This window comes from Uranotaenia lowii, chromosome 1, assembly GCF_029784155.1.
Source record: "Uranotaenia lowii strain MFRU-FL chromosome 1, ASM2978415v1, whole genome shotgun sequence".
NCBI classification, from domain to species: domain Eukaryota; kingdom Metazoa; phylum Arthropoda; class Insecta; order Diptera; family Culicidae; genus Uranotaenia; species Uranotaenia lowii.
Genome location: NC_073691.1, coordinates 41,959,899 through 41,976,866, shown reverse-complemented (window position 1 = coordinate 41,976,866; position 16,968 = coordinate 41,959,899). Strand labels below are relative to the sequence as shown.

The following is a 16,968-nucleotide window of genomic DNA, read 5'->3' as shown; positions in this document are numbered from 1 at the left end:
AAAAAGGGTTTCTAGCTTAGCTTGATTGACTAAATCCACCTTAAATCATTGAACCCGAAATGCTTCTCCACAAATTTTGCCAACGTATTTTTCCGTATAAGGTTATTCTAGTTTTGAACTTATCGAGAAACGATTGTTTAATTTGGGTCATGTTATTTTTGCACTCCAAAAATTTCGAACTCCATGATTGCAGGCGTGGCTCAGTAGACCAGGTTCCACATTGCCAATGGTCGCCAATCAGAGGTCAAAAGAATGGTGTCTGGGGTTGACAGCTCATTCACAATATCTAAAAATGTTGCTCTCTCTTTGAACATCAATAATGGCGCCGGACACGTCCTATTAGTCAATTGATAGAAGGAAATGAGAGAAAAAGGATTGGCCGATTCGTAATTTATGCTTTAGGACCAAGGTCACCTCTGCATCTTAGCAAATCAATTTTAGTTGGGAATTTTGGTAAAAGGATTTGATCAGGAGACACTTTTGACTAGTGTGTTCAAATATTTTTAATCCGATTTTCCTATGCTCCTTTTATTCTTTAGTGAATAATTTTCATTATTTTTTTAAATTCATAGGAATATTTTTTTAATATTTTGCTTTTCTGTAGCTGTAGAATATCACTCATCAAGTAATAAAATAGGACTGATTTTTATCTGATTATTAACATTAACATTTTCGAATAAAATTTAGACTTGATTCAAAACATACCTTATTATACCTGAACCTTGATGAGGCTAGGAAAAAAAAAAACTGAAGTTTTGAAAACAATAATATCAATACAGAAATAAAAAGAAATCAATATGAAAGCTTTGAAAATTTGCAAAAATATTCAACTCAAGAGGTGACAAAAAATAAAAACCACGAAATGTCCTGGATATTCTAAATGATAATTTGTTTCAATAATCTGAATATATAAAATGAATCAGCTTAATTCAATTTTTAAAAGGTAATTAAATTTTAAAGGAAGTTTATGAGTTTGAATAGAGATTGAAATCTCGTTAAATGTTTAATTTTTTAATGCCAATAGCTGGACGAAATGAGTATTCCTATTAAAATTGTAAAAATGTAAATTTCTAATACACAACACTTTCGGGAATAGCCTTGAACAAGAAAAATATCACTAAACTTTATTGATCTGAATCTGAACCCCGAGGACATAGCGCCAGTTTTTCTGTTCATATAGTGTGATAGTGAATAATTTCATTCGTTTGATAAAAAAAAACCGATATTTGGTTGCTGTTACTGCATAAAACAAACGCCCTAATATAGGCTGAATAAATTGCGTCTATAAAAAAGGCTTTTATAATCTGTTTTGATTGATATTTTTCGATGAGCGTAAGACGAAATAAAAATGGTGTTTTTAACGTTTTCGTTCTATTTATTTTTTGGCCATCCTCAGAAATTTTTTTGCCGTAAGACGTGAGACGGCCGTTGAGAAAACAGGCGGCAAAACAGTTGTGAGTGTCAATTTCCGAGTGCATAGTGCATTGACAAATTCAAATTTAAAATTTCTTAATAATTTTGATCCTTTCAATTTCATTTAATAAATATAGTTTTTCTGAGGATGGCCGAAAAAACAGCATTTTTATTTCGTCTTACGCTCACCGAAAAATATCAATCAAAAAAGATTATAAATACGTGCGGTGATTAAAATTAAACTACAAAACAGTCTTTTGAACAGTTTTTTTTTCAGCGGCATGAAGCTTTCACAAAAAGCTCGTATTTGTGTGCCTCTAGCAGGTGGCAAAGCCGTAAAAAATGGAAAAAATAAATAATGAAACAAAATACTTATCTTAATTGAAATCGGAGATCCCATTGCAAAAACACTGATGTTGAAGAAAATATTTCCTTATTTTTCCGAAGGTCGTAGCTAGCCCTTCCTCTTTCTTAAAATCGACCGAGGAACAAAACTGCCTGAAAAACCCAACCACCACGTTCGGCCCCAGCGTACCAAGTCCAAAAACTTTGAAAAATGTTTTTTTTTTTCATCAAAACTCATCAGAAGATTTTGAATTGAAATTTAGGCTTGCAAAATACCTTTTATGATTATTTTTATCAAGATTGCTCAAAAAATTCATTGTGGACCCAAAAATTTTTTAAAAAAAATACAGCACAATTTGTTTTTTTACATCGTTTTTGCAAAATTTTCGGGTAGGGTGATTTTTCAGCTAAGCACATGATTTTGGTTTTTAGGCAGTATTTTGGTCATTTCAATCGAATTCGTTCCATTTTTTTGTCGATGGAACTCATACAGGCTTGGTCAACAAGATCAGAAAGTTCAAATAAACGAAAAAAGTGAAAATTTAAAAAAAAATCATTAAAAACAGGCTGATTTGTCCAATAGTTGCACAGGCAAATTTGATGTCGTTCTTAAAGTTGTCTTTCTTAAAAGTCTTTCAAAGGCTCAGTCACCATGTAGCCTAAGTAGCTGATGCAATCCAATTTGGAGACGGCCCTTTTTGAACGAGGTCGTCCATATGAACCGTCCAATGCCGACTGGGAAAATTTAGACCCATAAACCCAACAAATTCGAAGCCATGAGTATCAGAGAATGGAATAAAACTTTGTTCATTTAGAAATGCTGATAACTCATTTCCTAGCTATCGGACATACAAAATTTGGACAAAATTTTGTTGCCTGTTAAAAGTACTATCCGACTTATTTTTTCAAATTTTGAACAAACGCGTTTTTGAGTTATTTACCACGCAAGAGAAAAAGAAAAAATATATTTTACACATTTTCCTTTAAAATCCATAATATTTAAATCGATAGCTAAAACCCTGGATAATTCCAAAAATGTCTGTGCGTGACTGGTGGGAAACACTTTAAAAAAAATTCACAAAGTGCAAATCATGCTTTGGAGTGAAGCACATGATCCGAAACTACGGTTAAGGGTTATCAGGAAAGTCAAGGCTAATACCGGATATTTTTAATTTTGAATAAGCGAAAAACTAAGTGTAGATCGCTTAAATGTCCGGCAAATTTTTCTCCGATAAGCTTACAGTATTGCCTAGCAATGACCATTTAAACCTAACCTCAAACAACAATTTTTTGACAGTTCCAGAGCTCGTAAGATGTATAGCCGGGACCGAGGCTCTGAGACAGGTGGTTTCTGATGGACGACAAAACTTATTATTATTATTATTATTAATATTTATTAAAGACTTAAAAAAAAAAAATAAAAACTTATGAAAAACACTAAATCAAACAAATTCCAGCGGTTGAATCCTATAACATTTCTAATCGTGGCTAGATCCCTCGCAGATCAAAATATGTTTTTGCTGGTTGTTTTGTAAAAAATATAATTATTTGCCAAGATTCTGCTCCTATGGCAAAAAAAAACAACAATTTTGAAAACAAAAACTTTGGTTTTCGCTATTTTTAAGAGCTTAAAAAAATCTCATGATGGTTTTGCTTCGTTTTTTCAGATTTCGCCAGCAGACTTTCCAGTAATGTTTTTAGTGGCACAAAAATAATCAAGTTTTGTCAATTTCAAAACAGCTAAATCCACCAAAGTGCCCTTATTTTCTATCAAAAGAGAATTATTGACAAAAAGTAGCGAAAATTATAGGAGGAGGATGCAGCCACCCATATTTATTTACTGATTTGACGAAGTATAAGTGGGAAAACCTGATCAATAACATGACTGAAAAAAATTGTGCGCCAGCCGATGGGAGATACCAAGAATAAAGTAAAAAAAATTCTAACAAAAAGAGATAAATATTTTTTATTTCATAAATTAATGTAAGATAGCCTTTATCTCGATCAAACGAATGGTTTTTAGATGCACTCATTCGCAACTGTCCTATTTCTAAATGAACTAAGCTTTAGTACCTATCTTACGTGAAATTTTCTCAAAAAATCCAATCTGCCAATCTGGATTAGACGGCACCCATCTGTGTAAAGTGTTATTTGACAATTTTTACCCATTAATCAGCTATTTCTTTGTATGTCCTTGCAACAATCTTTGAATTCTTTGCATAAAATTTTGAGTTAATGGTCAGGACGAAGGACTCAAAAATAAATCTGATTCAAAAGTAGTCCCTCAAAACCAAATCAGTTTAAGTGCCTTAAGGCTACTTTTAAATTTTTCAAGAAGTTTAATAAACCAAAAACTTTCATTTGAAGATTTGACGATAAGAAAAATATATTTTTATGAAGAAATTTTTTCATAATAAATTTTAAAATAATAGATAAAATTGCATAAAAAGGAAGAAACTAAAGACATCAAATATCCATATTTTTTTCAAAAACCATATTTAAAGTGTCTCCAAAAATAAACGTTAAGTTATTGAAAATCAACATGACGTTAAAACACTATGAAAATTCTGAGTGGGAAACAGTTGATCAGAGCACAGAAATTACTAAAACCACTTATTGAAGATATTTTTACGCTTATTTGGCAGAAAAAAACTGTCATATTAAAGGGCCGTTCAAATATCACGTAACGCAATTCTCGATCATTTTCGACCTCTCTAGTGACAATTTTTATCATCCTGTGCCACGACGGGGCAATAATTGGCAAATCACCCTATGTAATATTCAACCCGCACTAAAAATTACGTCATATGTGAAGTTTCTTTTTATTATTACATTTATTATACATTTATTATACACATCATATGTGATCGAGACACGAACGCCATAAACGTGGTAAAGTGTCTATAATTAGAGAAAAAAAATCACATGTGATGTAATTTTACAGATTTTTTTTCCGTAGAGTGTATGAAGCCTGGATAAGAATAGCTGCTAATTATTTACATAGATTGTTTAATTAAAATTCGCGCTAATTTAAGCTCAATTTTGAACCGAGATATTTGTCATCCCTAGGTAAAAAAAAAATTTTAACGTGTAAATATCATAAAAAATTTTTAAACGTAGCAATGATTCTAAAAAAAATTTATTACGGTTTTTTTGGCCTTACCCTGAATGTTTGTTCCTCATTTTTGATTGAAGAACCAAATAAATGTATTATATTCCATGTTTAGCATTGAAATCCTGAGAAATAGGATCCTTTCATGTCGTTGTAGAAATTGTTTTGCGATATCATAAGCCTTATTTTTATCGTTAGACTTAGAATTCAAGCTGTTTAAATCAGGCATATTTAACTCGACATAAGGATGCCAACATTGCAGATTCATGTTACATCTTCATTAGGGTGGTACAAAAAGCGTTGTTTTCCGCACTCTAAACTTTGCGGGTTGAATTCGTTCCATGGTCTGTCAGAGCCAGAAGCCCTCAAGCCAAATTTATGCTCATATTATGAACTCAACGACGCTCAAGTTCGTAAAGAAACTCCACTTCATTTGTTCCAACTAAGCTTGAAACTAACTTTTATGTAAATCATGAAAGTTTTTTTTAACTCGAAGTAATTTTACACATTTCTTTAGAAAACCGTAAGATGATCGAACAACGACAAAAAAAAATGAATAAGAGAAAAGCGGAGGGATGTTAAAATGTAAAGTTTTTAAGTTTTAAATCATCGTAAATGTACTTATATAAAATGGTTCATAAAATAACACAAAACAAAGTTCAAACGAACAATAAAACAATAAAGTCTTTTAAAAAAACTGACAAACTCTACGCTTAAATTGTATGAACATTAAACTAATACAATCAAACATCAAAACGCCGCCGTTTGATGATCTTCTTGTTGATTGTTTTCGATTCAATCATCCTGCAGGATTGCACCAGCAACTGAATCGGCCGGAGGAAACTTCCAAACAGTGCAGCAATCGGTTCCAACATGGCTGCCAGTACCGTAAATGTGTTTTGGAGGAATATTATTGGAGGTTGAACGATTCCATTGAATAAAACAGCCAGTAATGGTTTCAGCAGATAGTCTGCCGTAATTTGTAGCAATCCAACAACCATGGCTCTCACGATTCCGTACAGGAAAAACCGGTAAAACTGCAACAGGAAACTGATGACGAAGGTCACTCCGATGTTGAGGGTTCCGAAGATTTCGGCCCAAAATTTGGTCGCATGGTGGTGGGTACTTTGAGCCAGAGCTTCCGTTAACAGATGCGGAGGGCAGTCGGTTGTCCGGTAGAATTCCGGACTCCCATGGTCAAAGTAGTAGATTTCCATATTTTCGATTTGCGTTTCCTGGGAGGGATCGTCATTGTTCGTTGAGGGATCTGCTGAATCTAGCCCTGCAGCTTTAAAGGCTCGGTTGAAGTTGAAGAAAACCCTTTTTGGGTTGTTTTTCGTTGAAGATTTTTCCGGTTGCGGCACATTCGACCTGTTCGATTTGCATGTGTAGATGCTTCTTCTTCTGGTGTCGCATCGTCTGGTGCGTTGAGGTTTCTGGACCAGCTGAAACTCGATTTTTGACGGAGATTTCTTGAGCAAATGGGACGGCACTCGTAGCTCGTAGTAAGGTTGAACCATCGATTCCGAAGTTGTTGATCTGTACTCACTGGTGGTGTTATTCGTTACACTCAGATCGTCACCCCCGTCCACATCCTGTTTATGGGTCATTTCGAAGGGTTTTTATTTTTTTTTTTTTCAAACTCAAATTGGATGTTTTGATAAAGCACCGAACAATGTAACGGATCGCTGAATGTTGTCAATTGTGCGGTGGCCTACTTGTGTGTTTATGATGATCGCAAAAATGGCGTAGTGTTGAACCTGTTTGAGGTTACGATTAAGTCTCCCCAATCTGTTTGGAAAATAATTACCTACTTGAACGATCGGCTTTGCTTTTAACACGAATTCAAAATAAACAATGAAAATAGAAACATGCATTCCGAATGCTTGTTTGTTCATAGACAGTAATCGTAGAATACACGAGATGATAATCGTAAAATAAAATAAATGTAGGTTTATGTTTTTTTTTTCAAACGTTTTTATATCCCTTGAAAATTAAAGTACACAATATTTTATAAACTAAATCTTACCCTCGATTCAAAATTATAGAGCCAGGCTACATTGAAAAATCGAAACAAATAATTGCTTTAAAATCCCATAAATCTGTTTGCTTTGAACTTGTGTTGTAAATGTCTTCTCCAATAGCTGATAGCTTTGAAATTGACTGTGCTGCATTGACTGAGGAGTCTCAAAAAAATTGCCTCCACCTCATCATGGAAATATAGAAAAATTAAAATCGAACAGCACCATTTGGCATTTTGTTCGAGGAAACCGACACGGAATTCCCCAATTAAATCTAATTACGCTCAAAGCGGAGCGTTGCGGCGCTTTTCTTTTGCAAGCTGTTCATGTTCATCCAGCCAGAATCAGACGGCGACGACAACGTGGAAGTTAAACACAAAAAATTGGCTTACATTTTGAGCCAGACTATTGGTGCGGGCTATCTATGTACCTCTACCTAGCTCGGGAATCTTTCTGCTATTTATTTATAACCCCGGTTTTGAATATATTGACTCGTAAATTCGATCAGTGCTATAAACAGATTACCGGGTCAGCTTCTCGAGTCAGTTTATCTCGTTCGGGTTGATTTGTATAGAATGGGAAGCAGCCAGCTCACCGTACGGTTATCTGGAAACATGAATAATACTTTCAACTTTTTAATTACTGACGATAGTTTTTTTTTAATGTACATTAGAGTGCCCCAAATGACCCGACTTTTGAAAAAGTTATGGGCTGCAGACTAAAATTGCTCCTAGGCCTAGTACAAGATCTCTTGCCAAATTTGGGCCAGATCGGATCACGGGAAGGGGTCGCTCAACGATCCTGAAGTTTGTATGGGATTTTGAGACATTTTGTTCGGGAGAAACATGTAAAATCAGTTTTTCATCAATAACTTTGGTTCCCATCGGCCGATTTCTTTCAAAAACGGGTTTTCTTAAAGCCTAAATTATGAAAAATATTTCACCATCACTGCATATCGATTAGGGTTAAGATAAAAAAATATATTAGGCTTCAAAAATGGGCTAACTTTTTTAAGGATGGTATCCATCACTGTTAATTAGTCGGGCGGTCGAACATATTGACGCCTCAACTTCAGGCTCATTGAGCGACCCCTTCCCGTGATCCTATCTGGCCCAAATTTGGCATGAGATCTTGTACTAGGCCTAGGATATATTTTAACCTGCAGCGCATAACATTTCACAGGTTTTGAATTTCCCAAACAAATTTGGGCAGTCTGATGTACATCGGTCCTAAATGTGCTTAAACTCCTTCAAAGTACATCTCACTTTTGTCAGATAAATTTCTAAAACCAAAAAACACGAAAAACAGAAATAAACTTAATATTAAGTTTTTGTGAAAAAATGGTAGTTCCCCGTTAGATCTGTAGGTCTCCTCGAACGATTTTGCCACGTGGAATTTGATCAAATAGTTGAGACCCAGCTCTTTAAGGGCTCCAAATAAGACATTCTTGAGTTTCCCACGATTATGCTCAAAAGTTTTAGTCTATGGACTTGCCCATTGAACGCAAAATAGCACAAAAATACTTGACAGATTCTCACATAAAATTTTCACATGTAGATAAACGTTATATACCCATGCCTTAAAATTTTATCAATTTCTATTTTTGCAGTTAAAAGTTCACAAAATAACTTTTTTTCGAGTTTCTACTTGAAATTTTGTAAGATTATAAAAACTTTAAGATTTTTAAACTAAATTTCAGGACACGAAAAAATAACAAAATTCAATACTTTCAGGTTTCAGAAAAATTACATAAGGTATCGTCAACTGGGGCATTATGCAACACTTTTCAACTTCAATATTGTGATTTTCTTCAATAAATAGAATCGTATGCCAAGGAATATTTAAAAAAGGTAGTGCCAAGGCAGCCCTGCTCTTGTATTGGTACAGGCTGAGACGTCACAATCACGAAAAATATGTTAATTTACTAGGAAACTTTTATTTTTCGATGATAATTCGAAGAATTTTCGAATATTTTTTCTTTGAAAAAGACCATCGAAGTTTGAAAAAATGATGGATGTTCACCACTAAAATTTGCAAAACTTTAAAATTAGTTCAAAGTCTTCCATGAAAATGTTCAAGTCAGTGCAGTTTAAGCTCCTCATTACAATAAAGTGATAAAAACACAATTTTTTACACAAAACCACAATTTTTCATTGGAATTTCAGTAAACTGAGTTAACAATCATGAATTGATGTTTAAGAGACGAACCAGCCCGAGGCTGAAAGTCTCTATAATAAAGAGAAAAAAATGAATTGATGTTAATTGTTCCACATAAGAATTGTATATGGTAAACCGGTTGGATTAAAATCATAACAATCAGTTGAACACTCAATATCTACCAGCTAGACCTTTTCGAAGCTGATATTTTCTTCATTTTTGGCACGTTTTAACTTCAAGGCGACTTTGCATTCATTAATAAATTAAGAAAAAAACATAATGCAATTATCAGAGGTTAAAAAAACTTCATATCATAGTGAAATAGAGCATCAAAATGAATCAAATCAAAATGAAATTGGAATTCGATTTCGTTCTAAAACGTGTTTTTCTTCTAAATTCTTACCATTCTCACATAAATTTTCGATACAATCGTTTTTGTGACGTCACATAAAAAATCAAATATGACTGTCGACACTACCTTATTTAAATACTCCTTGATCGTATGCAAATTATTCTTGCTGTCAATAATTCTTCATGAATATTTTTTTTTCACCTTGCGTTGTAAGTTCTTGACTTATTGGTTTACATTGTTCATCAGTTAAGAGCCAGTTCACTGGTATTGGAAAAAAGTGGTAGAAACTTTGTCACTTTTCGCACGTTTTGACAATTTACCATATAAAAACATTTTCAGGATCTGCTGCCTTCAAGTTTTTTTATCAACACGTGTTGTAGTTTCGCATGCTGTGATGTAAAAACAGCAATATTTCTATCACATACGGCTGAAACGGTTTAAATGGCTTAAAAAACTTAATGTCCACAGATAATCATACTGCTTGCACATCAAAAGTTTTAAGGTTGATGGGACATCAGTTTGGCGTAGTCAGAAAAACTATTGGCGTCACCAGTTATTTATTAATTTACAAAAACATGCGATTTTCACCCTACTAAGAAAAATTTTTTGTTTGTAATAAAAAATCAAATGACAACGTTTAAAAATTTATAGTTTTTGATATATTTGTAATGTCATAACAGGAGTTCCAAGTAGGCCTTGCCAGGGTGCGGACGCGTTTTTCTGTCTTATCGTTGCTCTGCAATATTTAAAGTTTTGTTTTCTAATAATACTACTCCTAACGGTTTGAGAAATAAGTGAAAGTGAAATTTGCAAAAATATCGAAAAATTGTATTATCGTGCCCATCGGAACACGACCACGGATATTCTAGTGATTTGTGGCAGAAAAGCTGAACATGCAGTAATCATGGATGCCACAATTAGAAGGACCACATCCCGGACAGGAAATCCCGGTGAGAGTTGTGCGATTTTTTGCTATATTTTCACTGTCCTATGACTTTTGCTGCATTGTTGCATATACGATAATTTTTTTTTAACGAAGCGCAAATAGTGATAATCAGAAGTTCGGTTTACATGACCGCGGGATTTTAAAGATCTTTTCTGCATTTTTTTCTAGCAGTTGATGCAATCGTATGCATCGATTGCTTCGATCGTTATAAATACTTGATGCAGGAATCCAAAATTTAAAGTTATGCAATTGAGAGTTATTTCCTTATAATTATTTCACATTACGATATGAGGCAAAGAGTTGAATTGCACAGATGAGTTTCCAAAAACGATCTTATTTAGTTAACACAATCTTCATAAAAAGTTTAAAATTATAAAGAACAAGAAGGAATATCGCTTCATCAATCAAAAAAATTAACATTTTAAATATCTCCTTATAAATATTCTTCAAAGTATGATAAAAATATCTTAACTCTAAAGGTTCGATTTTGAAAAAACCATTAAGTGAATCAGGCACAAGTATTAGGGAAACAAGTTAGTTTAAAGAAAATTTTAAAACATTTTTTTCGTTACTGTTAACCTTCTTATCACTGCCTGAAAGATAGAAATTAGGAGTTTCCATAAGAAGGAGGAGGTGTAGTAAAACTCGATCGCACCATTACCAAAATGGATTCTGATCTTAAACCTTTCCTCCACTAACACAACCCTTTCCTTGGATATTTAAATATAGATTCGCAGACGTATAGACGGTTTCTATAGTTGGAGATATTGACTTACCTTTGTTTCTGAATTTTTCAAAATTAATCTTTGGAATATAAATGGACAAAAGATTGTTGATTGATTCTGTGAAGTATCCTACTAACAATCCCTCCTTCATTCCTCATTGACTTCTAGGACGTGGCCGGCGCCGTAATTGATCATATTCAAAAGGAGAGCATGAGTTTTGTGCATTGGGAATGAACTGCTAGTCCCAAGCACCATTCTTTTGGCCCTTGTACAAAACTGATGACCTCGATCAATCACGGAGTAGCAACCATTGGCGACATAGAACTTGTGCTGCTTAGCCACGCCAGCGATCATGGAATTTGAAGTGCGTAAGTTGAGCAAAGTCTGATCAAATATGTTATCTGAAATTTTAAATGAATGATCAAATCTAAGCACTTCAAGATCAATGATTTAAGGTGGATATGAGAAGTCAACTAAGCTAAGCTAAGCTATTTGTTATGTCATAACGTATGGAGACCATTTGCAGTAATTTTTTATTTTGTTTGAATAAATTTTTACATTTTTTTTCTGTCAAAAATGTTTTTAAGGAATATCACAAGAGTACTGCATACATTTAGTGATAAAAAATATCCTACAAAAATTCAACCAACTGAAATCATAAAAATTACACATTAAATTGGATTGGATGGATGAAATTTTATGCATTTCAGCCCAGACTGGTAACAGAATAATAAAAATCCATCTTATCCATCATACTGAGTAAAGTTCTTAACGGCATCGGAAAATGTAAAAATTTGTACATCTATCGCTCGTTTATTTTAAATTTTCTATGAAAATCAAAAATTATCTCACGAAGTAAGAAACAATTTCATGATCATTTTACTACCATTAAATGGTAACTTTATTACATTATATTAAAATAACATTTGGAAAGGGTGTTTTGGTATAAATACAATTAAAGCCTACTTCTTTTCTGAGTTATAGTATTTTTCATCGAAACTTTACCAAATTTCTTACAATACATTTTCTTTCGGTTCCGATTTTCTAAGAAAAGCATAACAGAAACAAATGTAAAGTTCCTTCAGAAAAACAATACTAATCTTACAAACGATATACAGTATGGCCCAAAGAAATTGCGAAAATCTGTTGTAAAGGTTAAAAAACCATTTTCTTGATATTGACATGATTTTAAAACTTTTTTAATCATTCAGGCATGTAGATAAACATATTAAGAAACAATAACTCGATGTGTCCACTTTGTTTATAAACTATTCTCTCCAAACGAGATCTGAATCGGGAGCATACCTTCGCAAAATAAGCCTCTGACATTAAAGCCCATGTCTAGTAGATGGATGCCTTCAGAGAATTGACATTTGGGTGTCATATCAAATAGGCGAGGGGGTTCAAAACCGGACTACTCGGAGGCCAAAACTGCATGTTTGAGTCGATTTTGAGGTATGGCATGGGCTTTATCTTGATGGAATATAACATTCTGAGGCGCACCAAAGTTGGTCCAAAGCACCTGATTTTTCAAAATGTCTCCAGCTTTTATGAAAACAGGATACATCTTAAATCCATTCGAAGCAACTGCTCTAAATACCTGAGATGCTTGTTAAAAAAACTTGAATTTCACATTCTCTGAAACATCCTTAGCCTTTGGGGGTTAATCATACCAATCCGTACGTAACTCGGACACTGGATCAATCGAAAAAAGATTCTCGTCTGGGAACACGACGATTAGCCGCATCTTCTTTGAGTCGTCTTCTGCGAAATTAAATCAAAAATAAATAAATCGTAACAATTGATGAATGTCTATTGTTTCCTTCCTTACCTAACTCGGATAATTTCAGGGAAGGAAACGATACACATTTATCAATCGAAAACGCTCTCTAAAGAAGATAGCAAGGTGCTATTGAAATACCGGTACCAGTACCGGTTTCTAATACCGTGGTTTAATTAAAGGGAATCTTTTGATTGGTTTGATTCAGCCAAATTTAACATTAAAAGATTTTTACGATTTATTTATATTTTATTTCGCAGAAGACGATCCAATTTATTCAACGAGTTCGTCAACAATTATGTTCAAACATTGTGGATACAATTATTTTCGATCACTATGAAAAAATCCATTTTTGAACAGAAAATTTGGTTTAGAACATGGTCATGCATTTCTTTTTTAGCTAAATTTTCAAATAAGTTATTTAGGTGTTGTATTTTTTTTCTTTTTAATGGTTTTACAAAACTAAATGCTATTCTTTGCAATCTCATTTTAAGGGACGAACATTTTCATTGAGATTATTTTCATATCATTTCTTGATCATTTATTAAATTTTATGTACCTAAGTACGAAATACGATTTCCAACCCTCGAGTGACCCGTAGACTGTAAACACGATATATTTAACTAATATATCATTCTTTTCTCTTGTTTTCCAATACAGAAACATCCTACACGTACGCACAATTTCAGAAAACGGGTAAGCTGACAGCTCCAGCCACGGTGATACCCCGGTTCCGAAAATACAACGTCGATGATTTCCATTTTTTGACTGTGTTAGGCAAAGGTAGTTTTGGAAAGGTAAGTTTGGGATTTTTTTTATCGAAAAAAAAAATCTTGTATTTAAACACACAAACATACAAACCAACACCATCCAATCGTCGTGCAGGTATTTTTAGCTGAGCTAAGGAACACAGAGTACTATTACGCGGTGAAGTGCCTGAAGAAGGACGTGGTGCTCGAGGACGACGACGTCGAGTGTACGCTGATCGAGCGGAAGGTGCTGGCGCTGGGCACTAAGCACCCGTTCCTGTGCCACCTGTTCTGCACGTTTCAAACCGATGTGAGTATATCCTAATGCTTTGGAGAATTAATTGGAATTATTTCGATTATAGAACACTCAAAAGCCCAACCCCTGTTTGAGTTACACCAAGGCTCAATTAAAAAAAAAAAGTGGGAACGCTCCACCAAATTTTAGTTCCAAATTTAAAAAACTATTAAATCTGGGGACACTAAACTTCTAGGAACCCTAGCTTTTTTGCAAACGATAGCGAAACTAATGAAAATCATTTCATCAGAACATTTTGGAAATGCGTTTCATCACATAATTTTATCATCATTCAATTTATTATAATGTATTCTAGACACATACCGTAAACTGGGGTAACATTTATATTTTTTTTTGATTCATTTTGGAATATTTTGGAAGAGGTTGCTCTTTTGTAACACTAAAAAGTTTTAAAATACTTACCGAGGTAAGGAGTATAAAGCATGATCATTGACAGCAGAATATTCAAAGACATTATTGGCTATAACTAAATGTTTGTTACAAAACCAGATTTCATATTTTGGGGTGATCACTATGGTTTTAATTTTTTTTTTCGATTATAGTCATTTTAATATGGTTTTAACGTATCTCAACAACATGTTTTGATGCCAATAAGCACAGAAGGCTACATCAATTACAGTATTTTTTTTTGTTTTGACTCAATTGATTTTTCAATGTTTTCTTTCAAAAACAAATATACTCAAAAGATGAAAAATGTTGCTGCACACTTTTAGGGGCAAAAAATATAAACATTTCTCAATATGTTTTGGCCTCAAAACCAAAGAAATTTTACCTTCATGCAATTCCCCAGGTCCTCCCACTATTCCTCTGTTCTTTTTATATTCAAACTTTAACGTTTGATAGGATTTTTAGCCATTTGTTCTATACAAGCTTTCTCATAGAAAATGTCCGTTTTTTCTAATATCCAAAATTGTCGTAGAAAGACTATAAAAATATTAAGAGATACACCTATACAAAGGAAAAAAGTTAAACTTTCATATAAAACAACCCATTTGCTTCTTAATGCTATCATTTTATCAGAAGAGGTGTTTGTTTGTGAGTTTTCAAAAAAAAAAACAAATATTTTAAAACTTTAAAACTACATTTAATGGATTGTAAAAAAAATCTCCAACTACAAACCAAATTTAGCCTATTTGAAACTCAATTTATAGGTTTTTAAATGTAGAAAAGAGTTTTCAGATATTTTAACTTCAGGCTTAGTTAAAGATGATTATCTGCCAAAATTTCATGTTGATCAAAGTTCCCACAGTTTACGGTACATGTTAAAGAAAAAGCTTCTTTTACAATGTATGATTTTATTTTACAATGAATTCAACGAAAATTTGCTTTCTTGATGCAAAGGATATATGCGCATTTGCACTTGTGTAATAAGTGCACAACTTTATTTTTCAGCTGGAAATGGAAGTGATTTCGTAGTAGGATGATTTGCCAATCGTTGCACAGCTAAGCACATGATTTTGGTTTTTATGCTGTACTAGCTGACCCGGTGTGCTTTGCTACACCTTTCAGAATCAAATGATATTTTCAGGAATCATTCAAATTTTTATTGTTTTTGGTATTATTTTTAATCAAATTATGACGAAATTAATAAGCAACCACTATAAAATGAGAGCTTCAGCTGGAGTTTGAAATTGCAACACTTATATTCTAAATCTTGATTTATAAATTTGTTTTAAAGATCTGATAATTTTCATCTGTTTCCTTAAGTTTTACCCTAAAAAAGAAGGGTCCCAAATTAATCGTTCGTAAATAATCTAACTTATAAAGTATGGTTGTTTTTGCTTGATATGTTCTGGATTTATGCTAAAAAACTGATTAGAGAGCCCCCCCTGTCCTTCCCTTCACCCCCTGCTGAATGGAGATTGTAATCGTTAATAAATATTTTTTTCGTTCCCAAAAATCCTCTTATATCAAATATAGTTTCATTGGTTGATAAGTATTTAAGCTTTACAACAAAAATTGTATGGAGCCCCTTTCTTTCTTTCCCTCTCTACACTGTAAAGCATAAGAGTCTATAACAATCGTAGAAACATATCTCGTAACCAAGTACCTTTCCATGCCATATTTGTTTCCATTTGTTGGCTTCGTAAGCATAAATTGAGAACATATGCTAACAAAATTGTATTGGGCTCACCTCCCTCCTCCCATGTACCTTCTCACTGAAAGGAGGATGATGTGTCAAATAATCATAGAGTCATACCAAAATGATTTTCCATGTTAAGTATTGTCCATTTCTCGGATTTTGTAAAATAAAAGTGAAATGTAAGCTTCCCTCTTCCCTTCCTATATTCCATGCCATACCAAATTTGGTTTTATTTACGTAGTAAATTTTTGAGTTTCGTATAAACTTGAAAGGGAGTACCATCCCCCTTTCCGTTCTCTTCTTTCAATAGAGGGGTGATAACTTAATATTCATAAAAGTATTTTTCGTACTCAAATACTTTTTGATGCCAAATTTGGTTTCATTTGCTCGATTAATTCTCGAGTTATGGAAAAAAATGGAAACCCCCCCCCCCCCCCTTCTTCCTTTATATCTTACCGCTTAAAAGGTACGGCTTCAATTTATAATAGAAACATTTCTCGTACCCAAATACACTCACATGTCAAATATGGTTCAATTTGCTTGATCAGCTCTCCAGTTATACTGAAAATTGTAAGTTAGACCTCGCCTCCCCCTTTTCATCCACCTCTTCGAAAGAGTGAGGGATACCAAATATTCATAGAAGCATTTCTCGTACCCAAATATCGTTCCATGCCAAATTTGGTTCCATTTGCTGTTTTAGTTCTTGAGTTATGCAGTAAAAATTGTATGAAACTCCCCTCCCTCTTTCCTTCCTCCCCGATGTAAGAAGGAAGGGGTCTCAAACAATCATTAGAACATGTCACGTTCCCAAATACCCGCCCATGCCAAGTTTGGTTCCATTTGCTTAATTACTTTCTTAGTTATGTTAAACTATAAAAGAGGCCCCTCCCCCTTTATATCTCCCTACTGGAAAGAGGGAGGGATCTCAAATTATCATAGAAATATTTTTCGTATCCAATACCCTCCCAT

The 16,968-nt window shown here is 33.6% G+C and overlaps 1 protein-coding gene across 4 annotated transcripts in view; it reads left to right on the top strand.

The window, feature by feature from the left end:
- LOC129740458 (titin homolog) overlaps window positions 1–16,968 on the top strand; it is a 107,844-nt gene that overhangs the window by 61,864 nt on the left and 29,012 nt on the right. For all 4 annotated transcript variants that reach the window (XM_055732140.1, XM_055732139.1, XM_055732138.1 and 1 more), the window contains 2 exons: window positions 13,512–13,648; window positions 13,737–13,910. In XM_055732140.1, coding sequence (XP_055588115.1) covers window positions 13,512–13,648; window positions 13,737–13,910 — 311 coding nt within the window. The remainder of the gene's footprint in view (window positions 1–13,511; window positions 13,649–13,736; window positions 13,911–16,968) is intronic.